This window comes from Choristoneura fumiferana, chromosome 16, assembly GCF_025370935.1.
Source record: "Choristoneura fumiferana chromosome 16, NRCan_CFum_1, whole genome shotgun sequence".
In the NCBI taxonomy this organism is placed as follows: Eukaryota; Metazoa; Arthropoda; class Insecta; order Lepidoptera; family Tortricidae; genus Choristoneura; species Choristoneura fumiferana.
This window is the reverse complement of record NC_133487.1, coordinates 19,451,376-19,466,116: the sequence shown is the minus strand read 5'-3', so window position 1 is coordinate 19,466,116 and position 14,741 is coordinate 19,451,376. Positions and strand designations below refer to the sequence as shown.

At 39.9% G+C, this 14,741-nt stretch overlaps 2 protein-coding genes across 7 annotated transcripts in view; one reads left to right on the top strand and one right to left on the bottom strand.

Moving 5' to 3' along the window:
* LOC141436302 (organic cation transporter protein-like) overlaps positions 1–3,418 on the top strand; it is a 35,718-nt gene extending 32,300 nt beyond the window's left edge. For all 4 annotated transcript variants that reach the window (XM_074099223.1, XM_074099224.1, XM_074099221.1 and 1 more), the window contains exons 7-8: positions 830–949; positions 1,991–3,418. In XM_074099223.1, the coding sequence (XP_073955324.1) occupies positions 830–949; positions 1,991–2,055 (185 nt within the window). In that variant the 3' untranslated portion in view covers positions 2,056–3,418. The remainder of the gene's footprint in view (positions 1–829; positions 950–1,990) is intronic.
* On the bottom strand, positions 3,374–14,602 carry LOC141436303 (solute carrier family 22 member 3-like). 3 transcript variants are annotated; one of them, XM_074099226.1, is made up of 8 exons: positions 14,246–14,602; positions 11,233–11,428; positions 10,779–10,879; positions 9,547–9,713; positions 8,899–9,286; positions 8,102–8,340; positions 7,620–7,801; positions 3,374–6,998 (listed from the first exon to the last, which is right to left on the bottom strand). In XM_074099226.1, exons 1-8 carry the CDS (start codon positions 14,350–14,352, stop codon positions 6,858–6,860), a joined length of 1,521 nt encoding a protein of 506 aa, XP_073955327.1. In that variant the 5' UTR covers positions 14,353–14,602; the 3' UTR covers positions 3,374–6,857. The 3 variants fall into 3 exon arrangements, with proteins under 3 accessions (XP_073955327.1, XP_073955326.1, XP_073955328.1); XM_074099225.1 differs by having other exon boundaries at positions 13,981–14,340; XM_074099227.1 differs by having other exon boundaries at positions 11,233–11,442; positions 14,246–14,319.
* Between the last annotated feature and the right edge of the window lie 139 nt (positions 14,603–14,741).

Below are 14,741 nucleotides of genomic sequence, written 5' to 3'. Positions count from 1 at the left end.
TTTAAGCAATATAGTATCCCATATTTACTTCAAAGTTCATTCATCATCATCATCCCAGCCTATATACGTCCCACTGCAGGGCACAGGCCTCCCCTCAGAATGAGAGGGCTTGGGCCATGGTTCCCACGCGGGCCCAGTGCGGATTGGGAACTTCACACACACCATTGAATTGCTTCGCAGGTTTGTGCAGGTTTCCTCACGATGTTTTCCTTCACCGCAAAGCTCGTGGTAAATTTCAAATGTAACTCCGCACATGAATTTCGAAAAACTCAGAGGTGCGAGCCGGGGTTTGAACCCACGACCCTCTGCTTGAGAGGCGATGGGTCAAACCACTAGGCCACCACGGCTTAACAATGCCCACTTCACACAGTTCATTGTCTTCGAGATATTTGGCATCAAAGTTGAACAATTTTAGGCCGAAAAACTGGTTTTCTCGCCATAACTTTTGTGTTAATTAGTTTCAAATGAAAACCCTCGACCAGTTTTTAGCGACGTCGAAGACGAACCCAAATATGTAGATTTTGTATATGTTAGATCTTTCACGTCAATAGAGATACGAAATAAGTGTTTTTTCAGACAATGTTTAAAAAAATCATACAAAATTAAGTATTCATTTTTTTCAAAATCCGGTAGACAAAAATGGAGGTAAAAGATTGGAGAACAGATAGCCGTTTGACTTATAATTCTATCTGTAGTGCAAAAGTAGGAGATACGATTCAAAACTTGTCAAAAATCGATGAAAACCTCGGGTAGCCCCTCAAGTCCTGTTTATGTCTAGCCGTGGGCATTGTTTGGATAACAATGTCGTTGATGTTTGTTGTGTGCTTAGATGGCGTACATGGCGTCGCTGCCGTACCTGGTGTTCGGCGTGATGGCGGGCTGCTCCGGCGCGCTCATGCTGCTCACGCCAGAGACGCTGCGCCTGCGACTGCCCGACACCATCCAACAGGTAATGCTCGCTCACAGGTGCTGGCCGAGCGAGATCAAACGTCACTGGCGTCTCACGTTTATATAGCACAACGGTAAGACAAGACGCTAGAATTTTAGTCACGCTAAATTCAGCATCGGTATTGTCTTAAATTTTCATAACAAATAACCCTTGGCATTATTTTAATAACACCTGCGAAGACGCACTAATGACAAAAAAAACGCTGCAAAAACGCTGAAAATTCGCTCCCCCATACAACGAAGTGCGAAATTTGAACTTCGTATCTTGCCGTCCCGCTCACTGACGCTTATATTATTTAATACGAGTGAGAGGGACGGTATGATGCGAACCTCGATTTTCGAATTTTGTAGTAGGCCTCCATATTTCATTGTTTTTTTAATGAAGTGGGTCGTGGGTCATTCTGAGAGTAGTCCTGTGCTCAGTGGGACGCATATACGAGTAGGATGGGATGAATGAGTCTAACTCCATCATCATTCAGTTCAGCACCGATTGATGAGTAACTGGGTTCGATTCCTAGCCCCCAGCTTATATTTCGATTTCATTTAATCCATGATTTAATGTAGTTTATTGTATTTATTTATTATTAAAAAAATCTAAATTGATAAAATAATAATAAATAACACTAAAAAAACAATTATACAACAAAAAAATCTAAATATCAAAAATCTTAAAAAAAAGAATAAATAAATAAATATCACGGGACAATTCACACCAATTGACCTAGTCCCAAAGTAAGCTTAGCAAAGCTTGTGTTATGGGTACTAAGCAACGGATAAATATAATTATATAAGATAGATACATACTTAAATACATATTAAACACCCAAGACCCGAGAACAAACATCCGTATTTTTCATACTAATATCTGCCCCGACACGGGAATCGAACCCGGGACCTCAAGCTTCGTAATCAGGTTCTCTAACCACTAGGCCATCTGGTCGTCGTCGTCGTAAATTACATAATAAAGTAAACTAAAAACTATTAACTTTTATTATTTGATTATTTCTGGAATAAATTTAATTTATTTTTTCATTTATTCCAGGCGGAAGCGATGGCGGTCGCCCCGCGCACGCGCAAGCGAACAGACATTATCGTGGATTAGCCTGAGGGATCAGTGCCAGGATTAAGTGCAACAAGTGTGAACGGCTCGCCGGGCCCTGCTCGCAGGAAGTGTTACCTTAACGTACCTACGACTGATATTGTCAAAATTATAATTGTATTTTTCAAAACTTTGTGCAGGTCGATTCCCAAGAGCAAGCACGAATGGATTGAGTGAGTGAATGAAAGTACCTGTGTTATTTATTTTTTGAATACCTACCCTTCACATAAGTATGAAAAAATAATAATAATAATGTATGATGAATTATTTAATATTATTAAACGATTGCAATGCCCTTGCAGGGTTCACGTTATAATTAACTGTGTCTATTGTAAGATCTGTACACTACGTGAAAGCAATAAAGATTTTGAATTTGAATTTGAATTTGAAAATGTCATGCATCTGTCACTTTCCTACAAAAATGTCAAAGTGACATTACTTTCGTTCAATCCATTCGTGCTAGCCAGCTCTTGTGAATCAACCTGTAGGGTTGTACCTTAAATGTAAGTGACATCGTTGTACCTGTGCAGTGAGCATTTATTTGGAAGGCGCGTAACCATTTTAGTCAATAATAAGGCAGTACCACAGTACGTTTGCGCGGGTAAAACCTTGAGCACCCATTGGTCAAACGTTCGCGCGTGCGGTGACCGCCATTTTGTTCGACGCCGCGCCAGACTTCACCGCGTCAGTCTGTTGTTTATCTGTCATTGCATTTTTTATCTTGCACCTAATGCAATAAGGTTTTTATTGTATTGTGCTTACATTCGGTTTAGTTCGGTATTTGTCAACACTGGTCTGCGCGGACGAAGATTAATGATGTGACTTATATTTGTGGTCCACCGTACACAGTCATAGTCAAAGATATATTTACACTTTAGTACCTTGTCACTGTCACTATTAACTATGTTAACCTTTGTATACCACAGATAGGTAGGTAAGTACTGAATACCTACCGTTTTGCTCAAAAACATAACAAATAAAATGTAATAAAGTAACATAACTAGACAGATCTATAGGAGTTACGATTATACTTATTTCAGCAAATGTTTGAAATGTTCAATTTAATAACGTAAAAGGTAATATTTTTAATACGACTCTTGATTAAGCTAATTCTTTACTAGATATAAAATTTGTTTGTCAAACCGTTTTAAAACATGAGAATTAAGTAGACAATTTTATTTTCTCCGATATAGTTTCTCAATGAAGTCTAATAAGTTTTATTGTTTTTGATGATTAAGTGGAGTCATGTTTTACTAAATTGATTAGGTATGTTAGTTTTGTTTTATTTATGGTTCAGAATAAGTAACAAAAGTCTCTCCTATGTACACTCAACCTCAAATGTAAAAGTGCAGCCAAGGTGCTCAAATATTAAACACCCTTATGGCAATAGAGGCGTTCCAAAATGGCTACTCTCTTATAATTTGCCACTGACTCAAGTCAGTCATGGAATCAACAAAGTTATGAGTGACTTTGGATGGGTTTAGTGAGTCAGGCACATTTTTGACCCACTTTAATATTGTAATTTTAACTTGTTTTAACAAGCGTATAAAACAACATTCACAAAAAATATTGGCTCCAAATCCTTAACTATTATGATGGCATGAAAGTGAACATAATTTTGTGCACGAACGCTTACGGTAACTTTAAACGACTTTGACTCACCGTTTGAGAACGTTGTCAGAAAGTTGAAGAATGTTGTGGGTCCAGTCAATTAGTCAACAAACGTTTGTTTGACAAGTACATCAGTTAATTAATATAATCTGTTATTTTTAGGTGATACGTTTGACAAAAACTTAATTTTACAACACTTTGGGGGGTACGAATTATGAGGGCGTGCATTAAAAAGTCCTATATTCTAGGATAATAATTTAATACTATTTCGCCGTATAATAACCGCAGTCATCCAGTCTACCATCAATTAATGAATGCCGGTTACTAATCCGATAATATTAGAAAATTCTAATCGCGTGCCTTACTCTAAGTAAAGTTAATCTTATAACTCCTAAAAATTAAATATATGTATGAGTCAGAAAATACAGTATCGTGAATTAAAATATTTGTAAAACAATACATTTGATCAAACGTTTGTTAGTGAAGCGACAATAAACCAAAAAAGTAACAAAGTGCAGGAATGATCATTTAAAAGGGTTCGAGCAACATTACGAGTCAGGATGTTAGATTTTGTAAGTATTTTATAAATGCGCTGGCCGCATTCAGGCGTTTTATTCCCTCACCCACCAGTCTATTGAAACAATGCAAACAACTAATACTTACATAAGTATTTAGGACTCGAAATTATACAAAATATGATTAAGATTATGTTTTTAAAAAGTATTGAGTGTAAAGAGCAGTCAGCGTCAAACGTAATAATACTTAAGATTGTTTTTTTGGAATCTATTTGTATTTTTTATTTCAATTCCAAATTTTTACTTTTACGGTCATCCCGTAAAACCTAAATTGAAAATACAAACTGAAATAAAGATGCACAGAAAAAACAGAAAAATAAGACCATCACTGGGAAAAAAAAAGTTTCTCGATGAGGGCTACGGCATAGATGTCGCTAGCGTCACTGCTTAAGTGACTAAGTAAGAAACAAACAAGCTGAGATATGAGGTGCATAGGGGAAATTCGTGTCGGTACCGTTGACCATCAGTGGTGTAGCGGTATAGCACGCGATACGGATTACCGAGGACCTGGGTTCGATTCCCAGTGATGGTCTTATTTTTCTGTTTTTTCTGTGCATCTTTATTTGAGTTTGTATTTTCAATGTAATAATACTTTCCGCCGAGGTGCTCAATTATATTATTATCGTCACATGTGCTCGTTCAGATATATTTGAACATCTTGGACGGTACCTTATGATTGATACTGACTGTACCTACAGTGCCTTAAATATATAAATAGTGTACTACCATGTAGTAAATTTCATCGATGTGTTCAATAACTGTTGTATATTATAATTATGTTTGTGATCAGTTTTAGTTTTTGTAATGAGCAAAATTATGTTGTGATTAAATAGTTATCTACATTTGATAAAGTCAACTTTCTGCTGTACCTATATTTTTTATAAAAACTCATCAATATAATTTTGTTATATTATAAATCAAGAGTAGAAAACGTTAAAAATTTGAATAATTCATATATTTTATTGTTAAATGATGGTCCTAGTAAAACAGTGATTTTAGACCTAAAATGATTTTATTTATAACAATCCAAATTGTGATTAGAATAATGTAAATGTCTTTATTTTTAGGAGATATTTTATTTAATTAATAAATATAATTTACATAGACTTTAATTTTATTTACCTACTACGCATGTTATTCACAAATCTTAGTAGTAAATTGTTTTCTGAATCAAATTACTAGAGTCTTAAGCTAAATCACAGCAATGGCGCGAGTTACAATTTCATTGTCCCCTAGCACACACCCGGTAGTTTGTGCCAGCATAAACTACAATAAAAGTAAATTATCTTCATACCTATTACATGAATACAGCGTTAAATGTATTTTTTTACATTGATTGCTAAAATTTGTCAACATAAGCTCTAATAAGCTAGTAAATGACTTACTAGAAGTTAATAATTACACTAGAATCTTTCCAAAGCAAAGATAAACTCCAAATTCTAATAACACAATAACACTGATTTAACATTACTTATCAAGGTCTCATTTATAAGAGGATTTTTTTCATTGTGAAAATCTCTCTTTCTCCCTCTCTCATAATAAAGTACCACACGAGTTAAAAACGCGATCGCACATAATAGTATGGCAAATAAAACATGACATGTTATATATACGTCCCACTGCTGGGCACAGGCCTCCTCTCAGAACAAGAGGGCTTGGGCCATAGTTCCCACGTGGGCCCAGTGCGGATTGGGAACTTCACACGCACCATTGAATTGCTTCGCAGGTTTGTGCAGGTTTCCTCACGATGTTTTCCTTCACCGCATAGCTCGTGGTAAATTTCAAATGTAATTCCGCACATGAATTTCGAAAAACTGCGAGCCTTGAGAGGCGATAGGTCAAACCACTAGGCCACCACGGCTCGACTAATCCGTAGCCCTTCGTCTTCGGAGCACATCGAGCGGAACATGTCGAGCTAAACTCGATTTAAGACGTGAGTTATCCGGGTCATTATATTTAATATGAGTGAGTCTCACGGTAGTTTCATGTTTAAATTCGCACGCTGGATTCCGGTAGGATATGTTAGATACTAAGTACTGTTATATTATTTTCCACCTGTTGTAACCATATTCAGCGAATAAATTATCATTCATTCATTCATTCATTTACCGATCTTGGACTTCATGACAACAAAATTAGTACGGGCAATTAAGTTAAGGGTTTTGTTTGGGGGGTTGCAACCAAGGTAGCCTGCATGTTTCGACACTGTTTACGAGCAAGTGTGATGTAAAATTATAAAACTAGATAGTACTGTCAATGGAACTAGTTGGAATACACCAAAATGGGCCAAAATGGGCGTCCAAAGTTTGTACTTATGTTACGAATTATTTATGATTGGGTTGATTTCGAATATGAAAATTTGCACCATCTGTCTAAAAACGTGTAAGTATACATCTGTATTTACATAATCCTCCGAAAAATCAACCCATAACACGAAAACAAAGTATTAGCCGCGCGCTAAAGTTGGTTTCTTATATTTCTTTTTTAGGCCCCCTTCTTTTTTAGCGAAGTATCTGTCGCTGCCAGTAGCCCCCCTCACCACTGCTGGTGTATGGCTTGAGCGACAGTATCAGCAACGCGCGGCAAAGCGTCTGTCGCTGTCAGTAGCCCTCCCCCCCCCCCCCTCACTGCTGCTGTTGTGTGGCTTGGGCGACGGTATCAGGCAGGGCGCGGCGCAGCGTCTCGGGCGTCGTGAGCGTCGCCCCCGCCGCCGTCAGCGCTGCGCCGCCGAACAGCAGTATCGGCATCGGCGGCCACCACGCACCCTGTCACATATCACTAAAAGTTACTTTCCTTTTTTATGACAACAACCATTTAAAATCAGTGTCTAGACGAGGATGTCTATAAGCGTTAAGCTGACCGATGTAAGTGAATAAACCCTGTCTTGATGCAGACCCCAACCAATAACATCGAGCCAAGCCGTCCACATGCGCGTTGGTCGCACGCACTCACTAGTAGTGGCATCAGTGACTCAACCCCCCACCAGCAGCGTTGTCAGTGACGCCAGCACTCACCAGCAGCGGTGTCAGTGGCGCCAGCACTCACCAGCAGCGGTGTCAGTGGCGCCAGCACTCACCAGCAGCGTTGTCAGTGACGCCAGCACTCACCAGCAGCGGTGTCAGTGGCGCCAGCACTCACCAGCAGCGGTGTCAGTGGCGCCAGCACTCACCAGCAGCGTTGTCAGTGACGCCAGCACTCACCAGCAGCGGTGTCAGTGGCGCCAGCACTCACCAGCAGCGTTGTCAGTGACGCCAGCACTCACCAGCAGCGGTGTCAGTGGCGCCAGCACTCACCAGCAGCGTTGTCAGTGACGCCAGCACTCACCAGCAGCGGTGTCAGTGGCGCCAGCACTCACCAGCAGCGTTGTCAGTGACGCCAGCACTCACCAGCAGCGGTGTCAGTGGCGCCAGCACGGATCCTACGCGCGCCAGCATCGAGCACGCGCCCACTAGGCAGCCACGCGCGCTCGTCGGCACCAACTCTGACGTATACACGTAGATCGCGTTGAAACACACGGAAATACACATTTTTCCCAGTAGGAAGATCACTATGAGCTCCGTCGTGGCCGCTGTAACAAGACAAACTAACCTGGTAATTTTCATGAGAGAGGGACCACCAGGAGGATACGTGCCGTATTTTTATAGGTAAGTAAACCTGGAACGAGCTGGGTCTTCCCATCGAGTTACAACCTGGGTGCCTTTAAGAGGCGAGTGTACAATTTTCTGCAGGGCCGACAGCGCACTGGCATCGCGTAAAGTGCTGCGGGTGTCAATGGACAGTGATGATCACTTAATATCAGGTGACCCACTAGTTCGTTTGTCTGGCCTCTCTAACATAAAAAAGTACCTAGTGAAAAATTGTTTCTTACCTTTAGGTATGAATGCTTCACTGACACAGCAGACTCCACAAAGCAAGAATCCTCCTAGTAATGTAAATTTTCTGCCAATTTTATTTAGCAGGTAAGCCGCGACGAACTCTGCGATGAGGGTCGAGAGTGACGAGAGCGCGAAATTGACGATCTTGTTGCCTGGCAGAGACACCGAGTTGATGAGCAGCCCGTAGTATACAAACGCCGCTGTAAACCACCACCACGAACACACCAGTAACCTGAAAACAACCCAATTGTTTTCAGTTTGTTTTCCAAAGTTCTTTTAGCGTCTGATGGCTTTTATAAAGCCTTTTGGAGTAATGTCAAGCTACTTAACGGGTCTTTTAACTAAACTCGCCAAAGGGTGCTCTTGCTGAACCGATCTCAATTCTCAAACTTCGGACGCTAAAGGATCTTTATGCAAGTTATTACACTCGTAGGAATAATCTACCAATTTTTCGAAAAGTGTACGTTACGTTACGTTGGACCTATCTGAGAAGAAAGAATAATGAAACTTAGGTCAGGTTGTGGTTTGATTAGAGAGAATATACCCAGGATATGCCAGTATCGGTTAAAATTTTGGAATCGTCCATCTTTAGTATACAGTCACACTTACCATGCAATGTGTGCAGTAATATCGGCCCTAGCAAAGCGTGCCCCAATATCTGACTCGTCCTACAGGCCCAAGTAATATCAGTACCTATTAGATATTTATGCACGCTTTGTTGTATCAGATAATATTGCTGGTGACTGTACTGTAAGGTTTGGTTTTCCAAGTGTGTATTTGTATTTTTTACCTTTTAAGCAACATTGTAGAAGAGAACAACAGCTTTGGATGAAACTTCTCCTTCTCAACCTCCACATCAGCATCGAAAGCCACTTTTGAGTTTCGAATACCGTCTATCATCTTCCTTGACACCGGTATACCGTTCCATTTGGCTATTTTCTGCACCAGCATCACAGCTTTATCGTTCTTCTCATTCACAATTAGCCAGCGCAGACTTTCATCCAAAAGGAAGATGTAGGTTAAGAATATGAAGGCAGGGCAGTAGAGGAAGAGTTGGAAGTGGCGCCAGTACGGCACCAGCCACACGATGAGCGCCAGAAGTAGCTCGCCAGCAGCGATCATGATGCCCAAGACCAGGGCGCTTATGACGCGTCTGTTCTTGCCAACCAACTCCAGCACTGTAACATAGTTTGATGACTACATGTCTTAAGAATAACACCTATTACTCAAAATAGACGAAAAGCATTTGGTAGGTATATAAATACATGTATAACAAACGCGCACTTCTAATGTGTGCCTAGAGCAAAGCGCGTGATCTTTTGATCATATATATGATATTAGAAGTTTTCTCCTAATATTTACCAAGTCTAAGAAGTAAGAATCAGTGAGTTGTCTGAAACATCAGTTAAAACAGTGTATAATTAAGACAAATTCTTACTAAGTACGAAACATGTAGTGTACGTTCCGGTAACAAGTGCTGCTTCTAGAAGTTCCAGCAGCATGTAGAGGGGATACCCTGTCCACCCCGGGCCAGCCGTGAGGGTCTTGAAGGCACCCACTGCCAAGCCCAAGCCGCTGACTATAATGGACTTGCGACGTCCCCATCTGGAACATATACTAGTTAATCCTACTATAAAATAAGAAACATTTTAGTATTTTTGCTACTTTTTCACGCTTGAACGGCTGAACTGATGGATGAATTATGATTTGTAGATAACTTCATCTTTAGACTACTAGCCCGATATTCACTCGGGATCAAGATGTATATCCTTAAATCTTAACCAGTAAATCTAAAGTTTATCCTCCCGATTTTAGCCTCCTGGTTTCTCCAGCCCTCACATGAGGCCATAAAAAAAATTGAACTTTACTTGATTGGTGTTCGGTTCAAATTATGAAAACAGAAATTTTCGTCAGGCCTCAGGAGGTTAGAATAGGACGGACCTATCGCTTCCCTTGAGTGTCATAATAGGTGACTACAGGGACCTGATGTGAAAGTGGGCACTCAATTAGAACGCCAACTACGAACTTCGGGCTCCAGTGCAGTACTGTGTGGAAAACAAGAGGAAATCACCACACTGTTTTTCCAAAAAGTCATCATGAAGGTTCACTACTGATCCTTAACCGACCACGACCACTCTGTCAAGAGTATAAGAACAACTTGGAAGAAGTCGTAAATGAAATTAACGTAAAGAAAGACCACGACGAAATTTTTGAGAATTCTCTCAAATAAGTTTTTGGTAAATATTTCATTTTTAATACAAGCTTTTTTTTGCTGACTGTACGTTTTGTTGACTGTACTTGTATTGCCAACCAAACTACATTTGCATACCAAATTTCAGGTCGATGCCATTAACCGTTGAAGAGTTCCGTCCTGTGGAGACGAATTTGGTCGGACTACCAGGATGTCACTGCCAGATTATTGACCTTTCAAGTCAGTCCAACTACTAGAACTTGGTCGAACTTAACTTGTAAGATTTGATTACAGACAAACGACAGACAACGGGACAGGTGAAACTAAATTAAAGCTTATAACCTCCTCTTTTTTTAAGTCGGTTAAAAATGTAGTAAACTCTCAGAATTTGGTTAAGGCTAGAACATATAACAAAAACTTGTACTCGTAAAAAGAACCAGAGAGACATACATAGCATAGGTAGTAAAAAAATTTCTCACCTGTCTGAAACAAACCCCATTAAAGGCATGGAGATCATAACGCCTATGTTATGGACGGTGCCGACCAGCGTCCTCTTCCATTCTTGGCACGCCAGGTCGAACTGTAAAAGTGTAACCTCATCACAATCTTGTAAAGAAAATTCAACTGCAAAGCAATGTAACAATTATGTATGAAGTGTACAATCCGCACTAGACCCACTTGATAACTGCAGCCAAAACTCTCTCAGCCTAAGAGGAGGCTTGTGACAAGCAGTAATACGTATATAGACGACTTTGCCATTGGGTGTGTTATAGGTACTGAACATTTTTCAGTTTTTTTTTAATAGTTAAATATCTTTAAAACTAAGTTGAATGACGTAACTCAATACTATGATTTTAATTAGGTCCAGAAATACATGGTTTAACTGTCGAATTTACCCCGCACAGAAATGATGGAGCTAAATTAACTCCTAACCTCCGCCACTATAGAATTCCTTGAACCGTAAACCCAGGCGTCGCAAGGTTCTGACAGATTGGTGAAGCTGTCTGCACTGCAGTTGAGTGCGCCGGCTGCGAGCATGGGGCGGGAGCAGCGGGGCGGCGCGCGCGCCGGCCACCACGGCGGTGGCGCCAGCGCCGGCTGTGCGCCCTCGCACTGGGGTACCAGGCACCTGGGTACAAAAAACTAGAAGTAATTGAACTAGAGAACAGTTAATCTATTATTGAATCAGGCGTTACTTTGTAGATATCCATGTCAATGAACTATGAACAATTATGTGACCATAAGATAGCCACGTCTAGGGTTGCCATACGTCAGAATTTGTCCGGACATGTCTAGGATTGCGGCCGGACTTGTCATGTGTCCAGATTTATAGAATTGACCTCAGAGACAAAAAAATTGAAAGCGGAGAAGGGGCTACGGAGTTGGGCGAAAGAAAGGGAAGCGTAGATCTACAATACAGTACACCGCGGACCGCAGCGCCGCGCTGGAACGTCCTTCAACCTACGTCAAATCTCTGCTACAAGAAATGTCAGGACTTTACAATTTTTCATATGCCAAACCTAGCCACATCTATACAACAAATATGTGTTCATGCAGCTCCTCGCCCTCTACACTATAAGAACACACACTCAAATCACACAAACTGAACTATCACAGCATAAAGCGGCAATTACACTAAGTCGTTCGCCGCATGCTGCATGCGGTGACCGCAAAAGTGTAAAGAACACGGTAGTCGGCCGCATTCGGCGAGCGATAGCAGAGCTGGCATCGCCTTAATATGGCCGCCGCAGTAGACGGACAGACTAATGTAAAGGCGACAGTCGTTCGCCGAAGTAGTTTGAAACTAATTCGGCGACCGCATCAGGTGACCGACGCAGTGAAATTGCCGCTTAGAACTATATGGACGCGTTTTATACTCAACCAGAGTTCATAGTCAGAGCAACACGATCGTTCACGATGCTACCAGATGTTAGACTAACGAACCAAAAAATTTTTTTAAAACAATCAACAATAATAACAATAATTATAATGATTTATTGAATAATTAGCAGCACAAGATAACAAAATACAATGTTTTACAAAAATATATGGTACACGTTTGCCTGCACTAGGATTACTAGAGAACTCTGTGTCGCAGGCTAAAAGAGCTAACATACTTATATTAAAATTAAAAATAATTATCTATGCATAACAGTCCTCTTGTTCTGGAGAGGAGGCCTGTGCCAGCAGTGGGACGTAATAGGCTGGATGATGATTATGAGTGTGTTTAAGATTGAAATAACTCTGTCAATACAATTTTTAACCGGGTCAAAGCCGATCCGAAGTTTGCTGACTACGATACATTATAAATTTTTGCCTAACGTGAAGTGAAGCTGCAAATAATTCTAAACGTATGTAGATATTTCATAATTAAACAAGTTAACAACGTTAAACAATTCAAATGTTTGTTAAATGGATGAAAATATTTGTTTAGCACAATATTGTGACATACCAGGTATCTACCTACATTATCCAAAATTATGCCGCACTTTACAAGTAGATTGGTTGTAGTTTCACAAGTCGCTGGCTTTAGGTTGAAAATGGATTTAAAACCAACGCTGAAAAATATCTCCAGTCCAGTAAGTATCTATTACTTTATAAGTTTTTGTAAATGTAGCTAGGATGGCAATTTTTTTCAAGCTTTAGGTACCTACTGCAACTTATTTTGTTATAGACTTGCGACTCTCGAAACAGTAAATTACGTGTATATTTGTCATAAGCTGCACTTATCCGTAATAACCCCATCAGCCATGTTTGCCATGATAAGTAAACTACGGCAAAGTAGCTCGATGACATCATCGCCCGCATTATTTATTCTAAACATGATCTTAACTTTAAACTTAGTCCCTTCTTTAGATTATATTTAAACGATCTGTAGTAAAAAAGTCAAAACTACTTTTTTTCAATTTTCGTATTATCTGGGCGACCGAGTTTTACTTGGACTAAAACTTGACACGCGTTTTCCAGAGATAAGACCTTGGGACCTTGGTAGATCGATTGTTCGGCCTCAAATAAAGTTAAATAAAAGGTTGGTAGAAAATGACGAAAGTTTAAAAGTTTTTCGTAAGACGTCTTTTGTTGTCCCCTGGTCAAAAAAAAAACAAATATCTTTATTCAATTTAGGCCATTTATAACTAGCATTTATGAATATCGAAAAATAAAAACTACCACCGGTTCAGAAAAACCTCCGTTGAGAAGAATCCGTTAAGAAACTCAGTTCTCAACTCTGGTTCATTTATCATACTCCAAATTACTCGTTCCTAATCCTAACTTTTTTGCAGAATTAATTCCTGAAACATCTTTGGCCTCATCTGCACTGTACATTAGGTGAGATTGGTTTTAAGTCAATCATGATTAGTTTAACGTCAATTAAAAAAAACACAAATGAAATAACTCCATTTTTTATGCATATTAGGCTTGTGTTTTGACTATTATAACGTCAAATCGTAAGCGAAGATAGCACAGGTCACTTTCTTCCATCTTATCTATACCAACTGTGTCAATAAACACAGCTTCCCTCGTTTTGATATAATTACTCCCAGCTTACTACTTAATACTACCCTCTTTTATATGGTTTTTTTTAGTCTAGCAGCGCCTTCGAAGAAATCATCACCTATCAAAAACAATCCGCCGCCAGGGACAGAAATTATTTTATCTTAAATTTCTTTAATCTTAACATACCTGGCCTCATCAGCGGCTGCAGCGAACACGTAGTTGATGTTACTCATTGCTGTAAACAGCAACGGCAGCATTGCCAGAGCGTACTGCCAGCATTGAAACTTTCCGAACTTGGCCATTGCGCCCAGGGACACTGACTCCGTGTCCTTCACCGATATCACCAGGGTCCGAGGTTGGGGCATGACTTAAGTCCAAGACTTTAATGGCCAGTTGGAATATGAATACAAATTATAATAGTTAATTTTCAAAAATATAAAAACACATTTACATGTATGCTGACTCCCCCACTATATAGGCATGGTCTGTCTCGCAGGGTAATAAGTGGCTAATGTAGCTTAAAGTTTCCTTTTTAGTTGTCGTCACTGATCTTTTCATGCAGGTAGACTTAGGTGTCCGAAGCTTTTTCAGAGCAAATATTTTTTTAAAAAGTTTTTTAAGAAATCAGAGGTATAAATAGCAAAGAATGCATCTTTTGTTATGCGATTATTCGTTTCCAACGTCAGCAATTGTACACCTCTATAATAACCGGGAACTGATTTTATTACAAAATTCAGTGACAGTATAACCCCACCGGCTACTGCTTCGAGGTAGCGACTGGGCCTCTGCTATTTGATGCCATAAACTGAGGAATTATCTTACGTCAGTATCGCGTCTATTATGGTTCACATAATGTCAACCTATTTCCTCCATCATTATGTCTTGTTAGACTATTACGGCGCACGGCTTCACAACATGCTGCTTGGGATTTGATTGCTATAATTTAA

Bases quoted from the DNA above. Each gene is read 5' to 3' on its own strand.
- LOC141436303 (XM_074099225.1), bottom strand. From the start codon at position 14,159: ATGCCCCAACCTCGGACCCTGGTGATATCGGTGAAGGACACGGAGTCA. The intron at 9,714-10,778 runs GTGAGAAATTTT...TATATGTTCCAG, and splicing joins ATGGGGTTTGTTTCAGACAG to ATGGGGACGTCGCAAGTCCA. The intron at 7,802-8,101 runs GTAAGAAACAAT...GTCTTGTTACAG, and splicing joins TGAAGCATTCATACCTAAAG to CGGCCACGACGGAGCTCATA.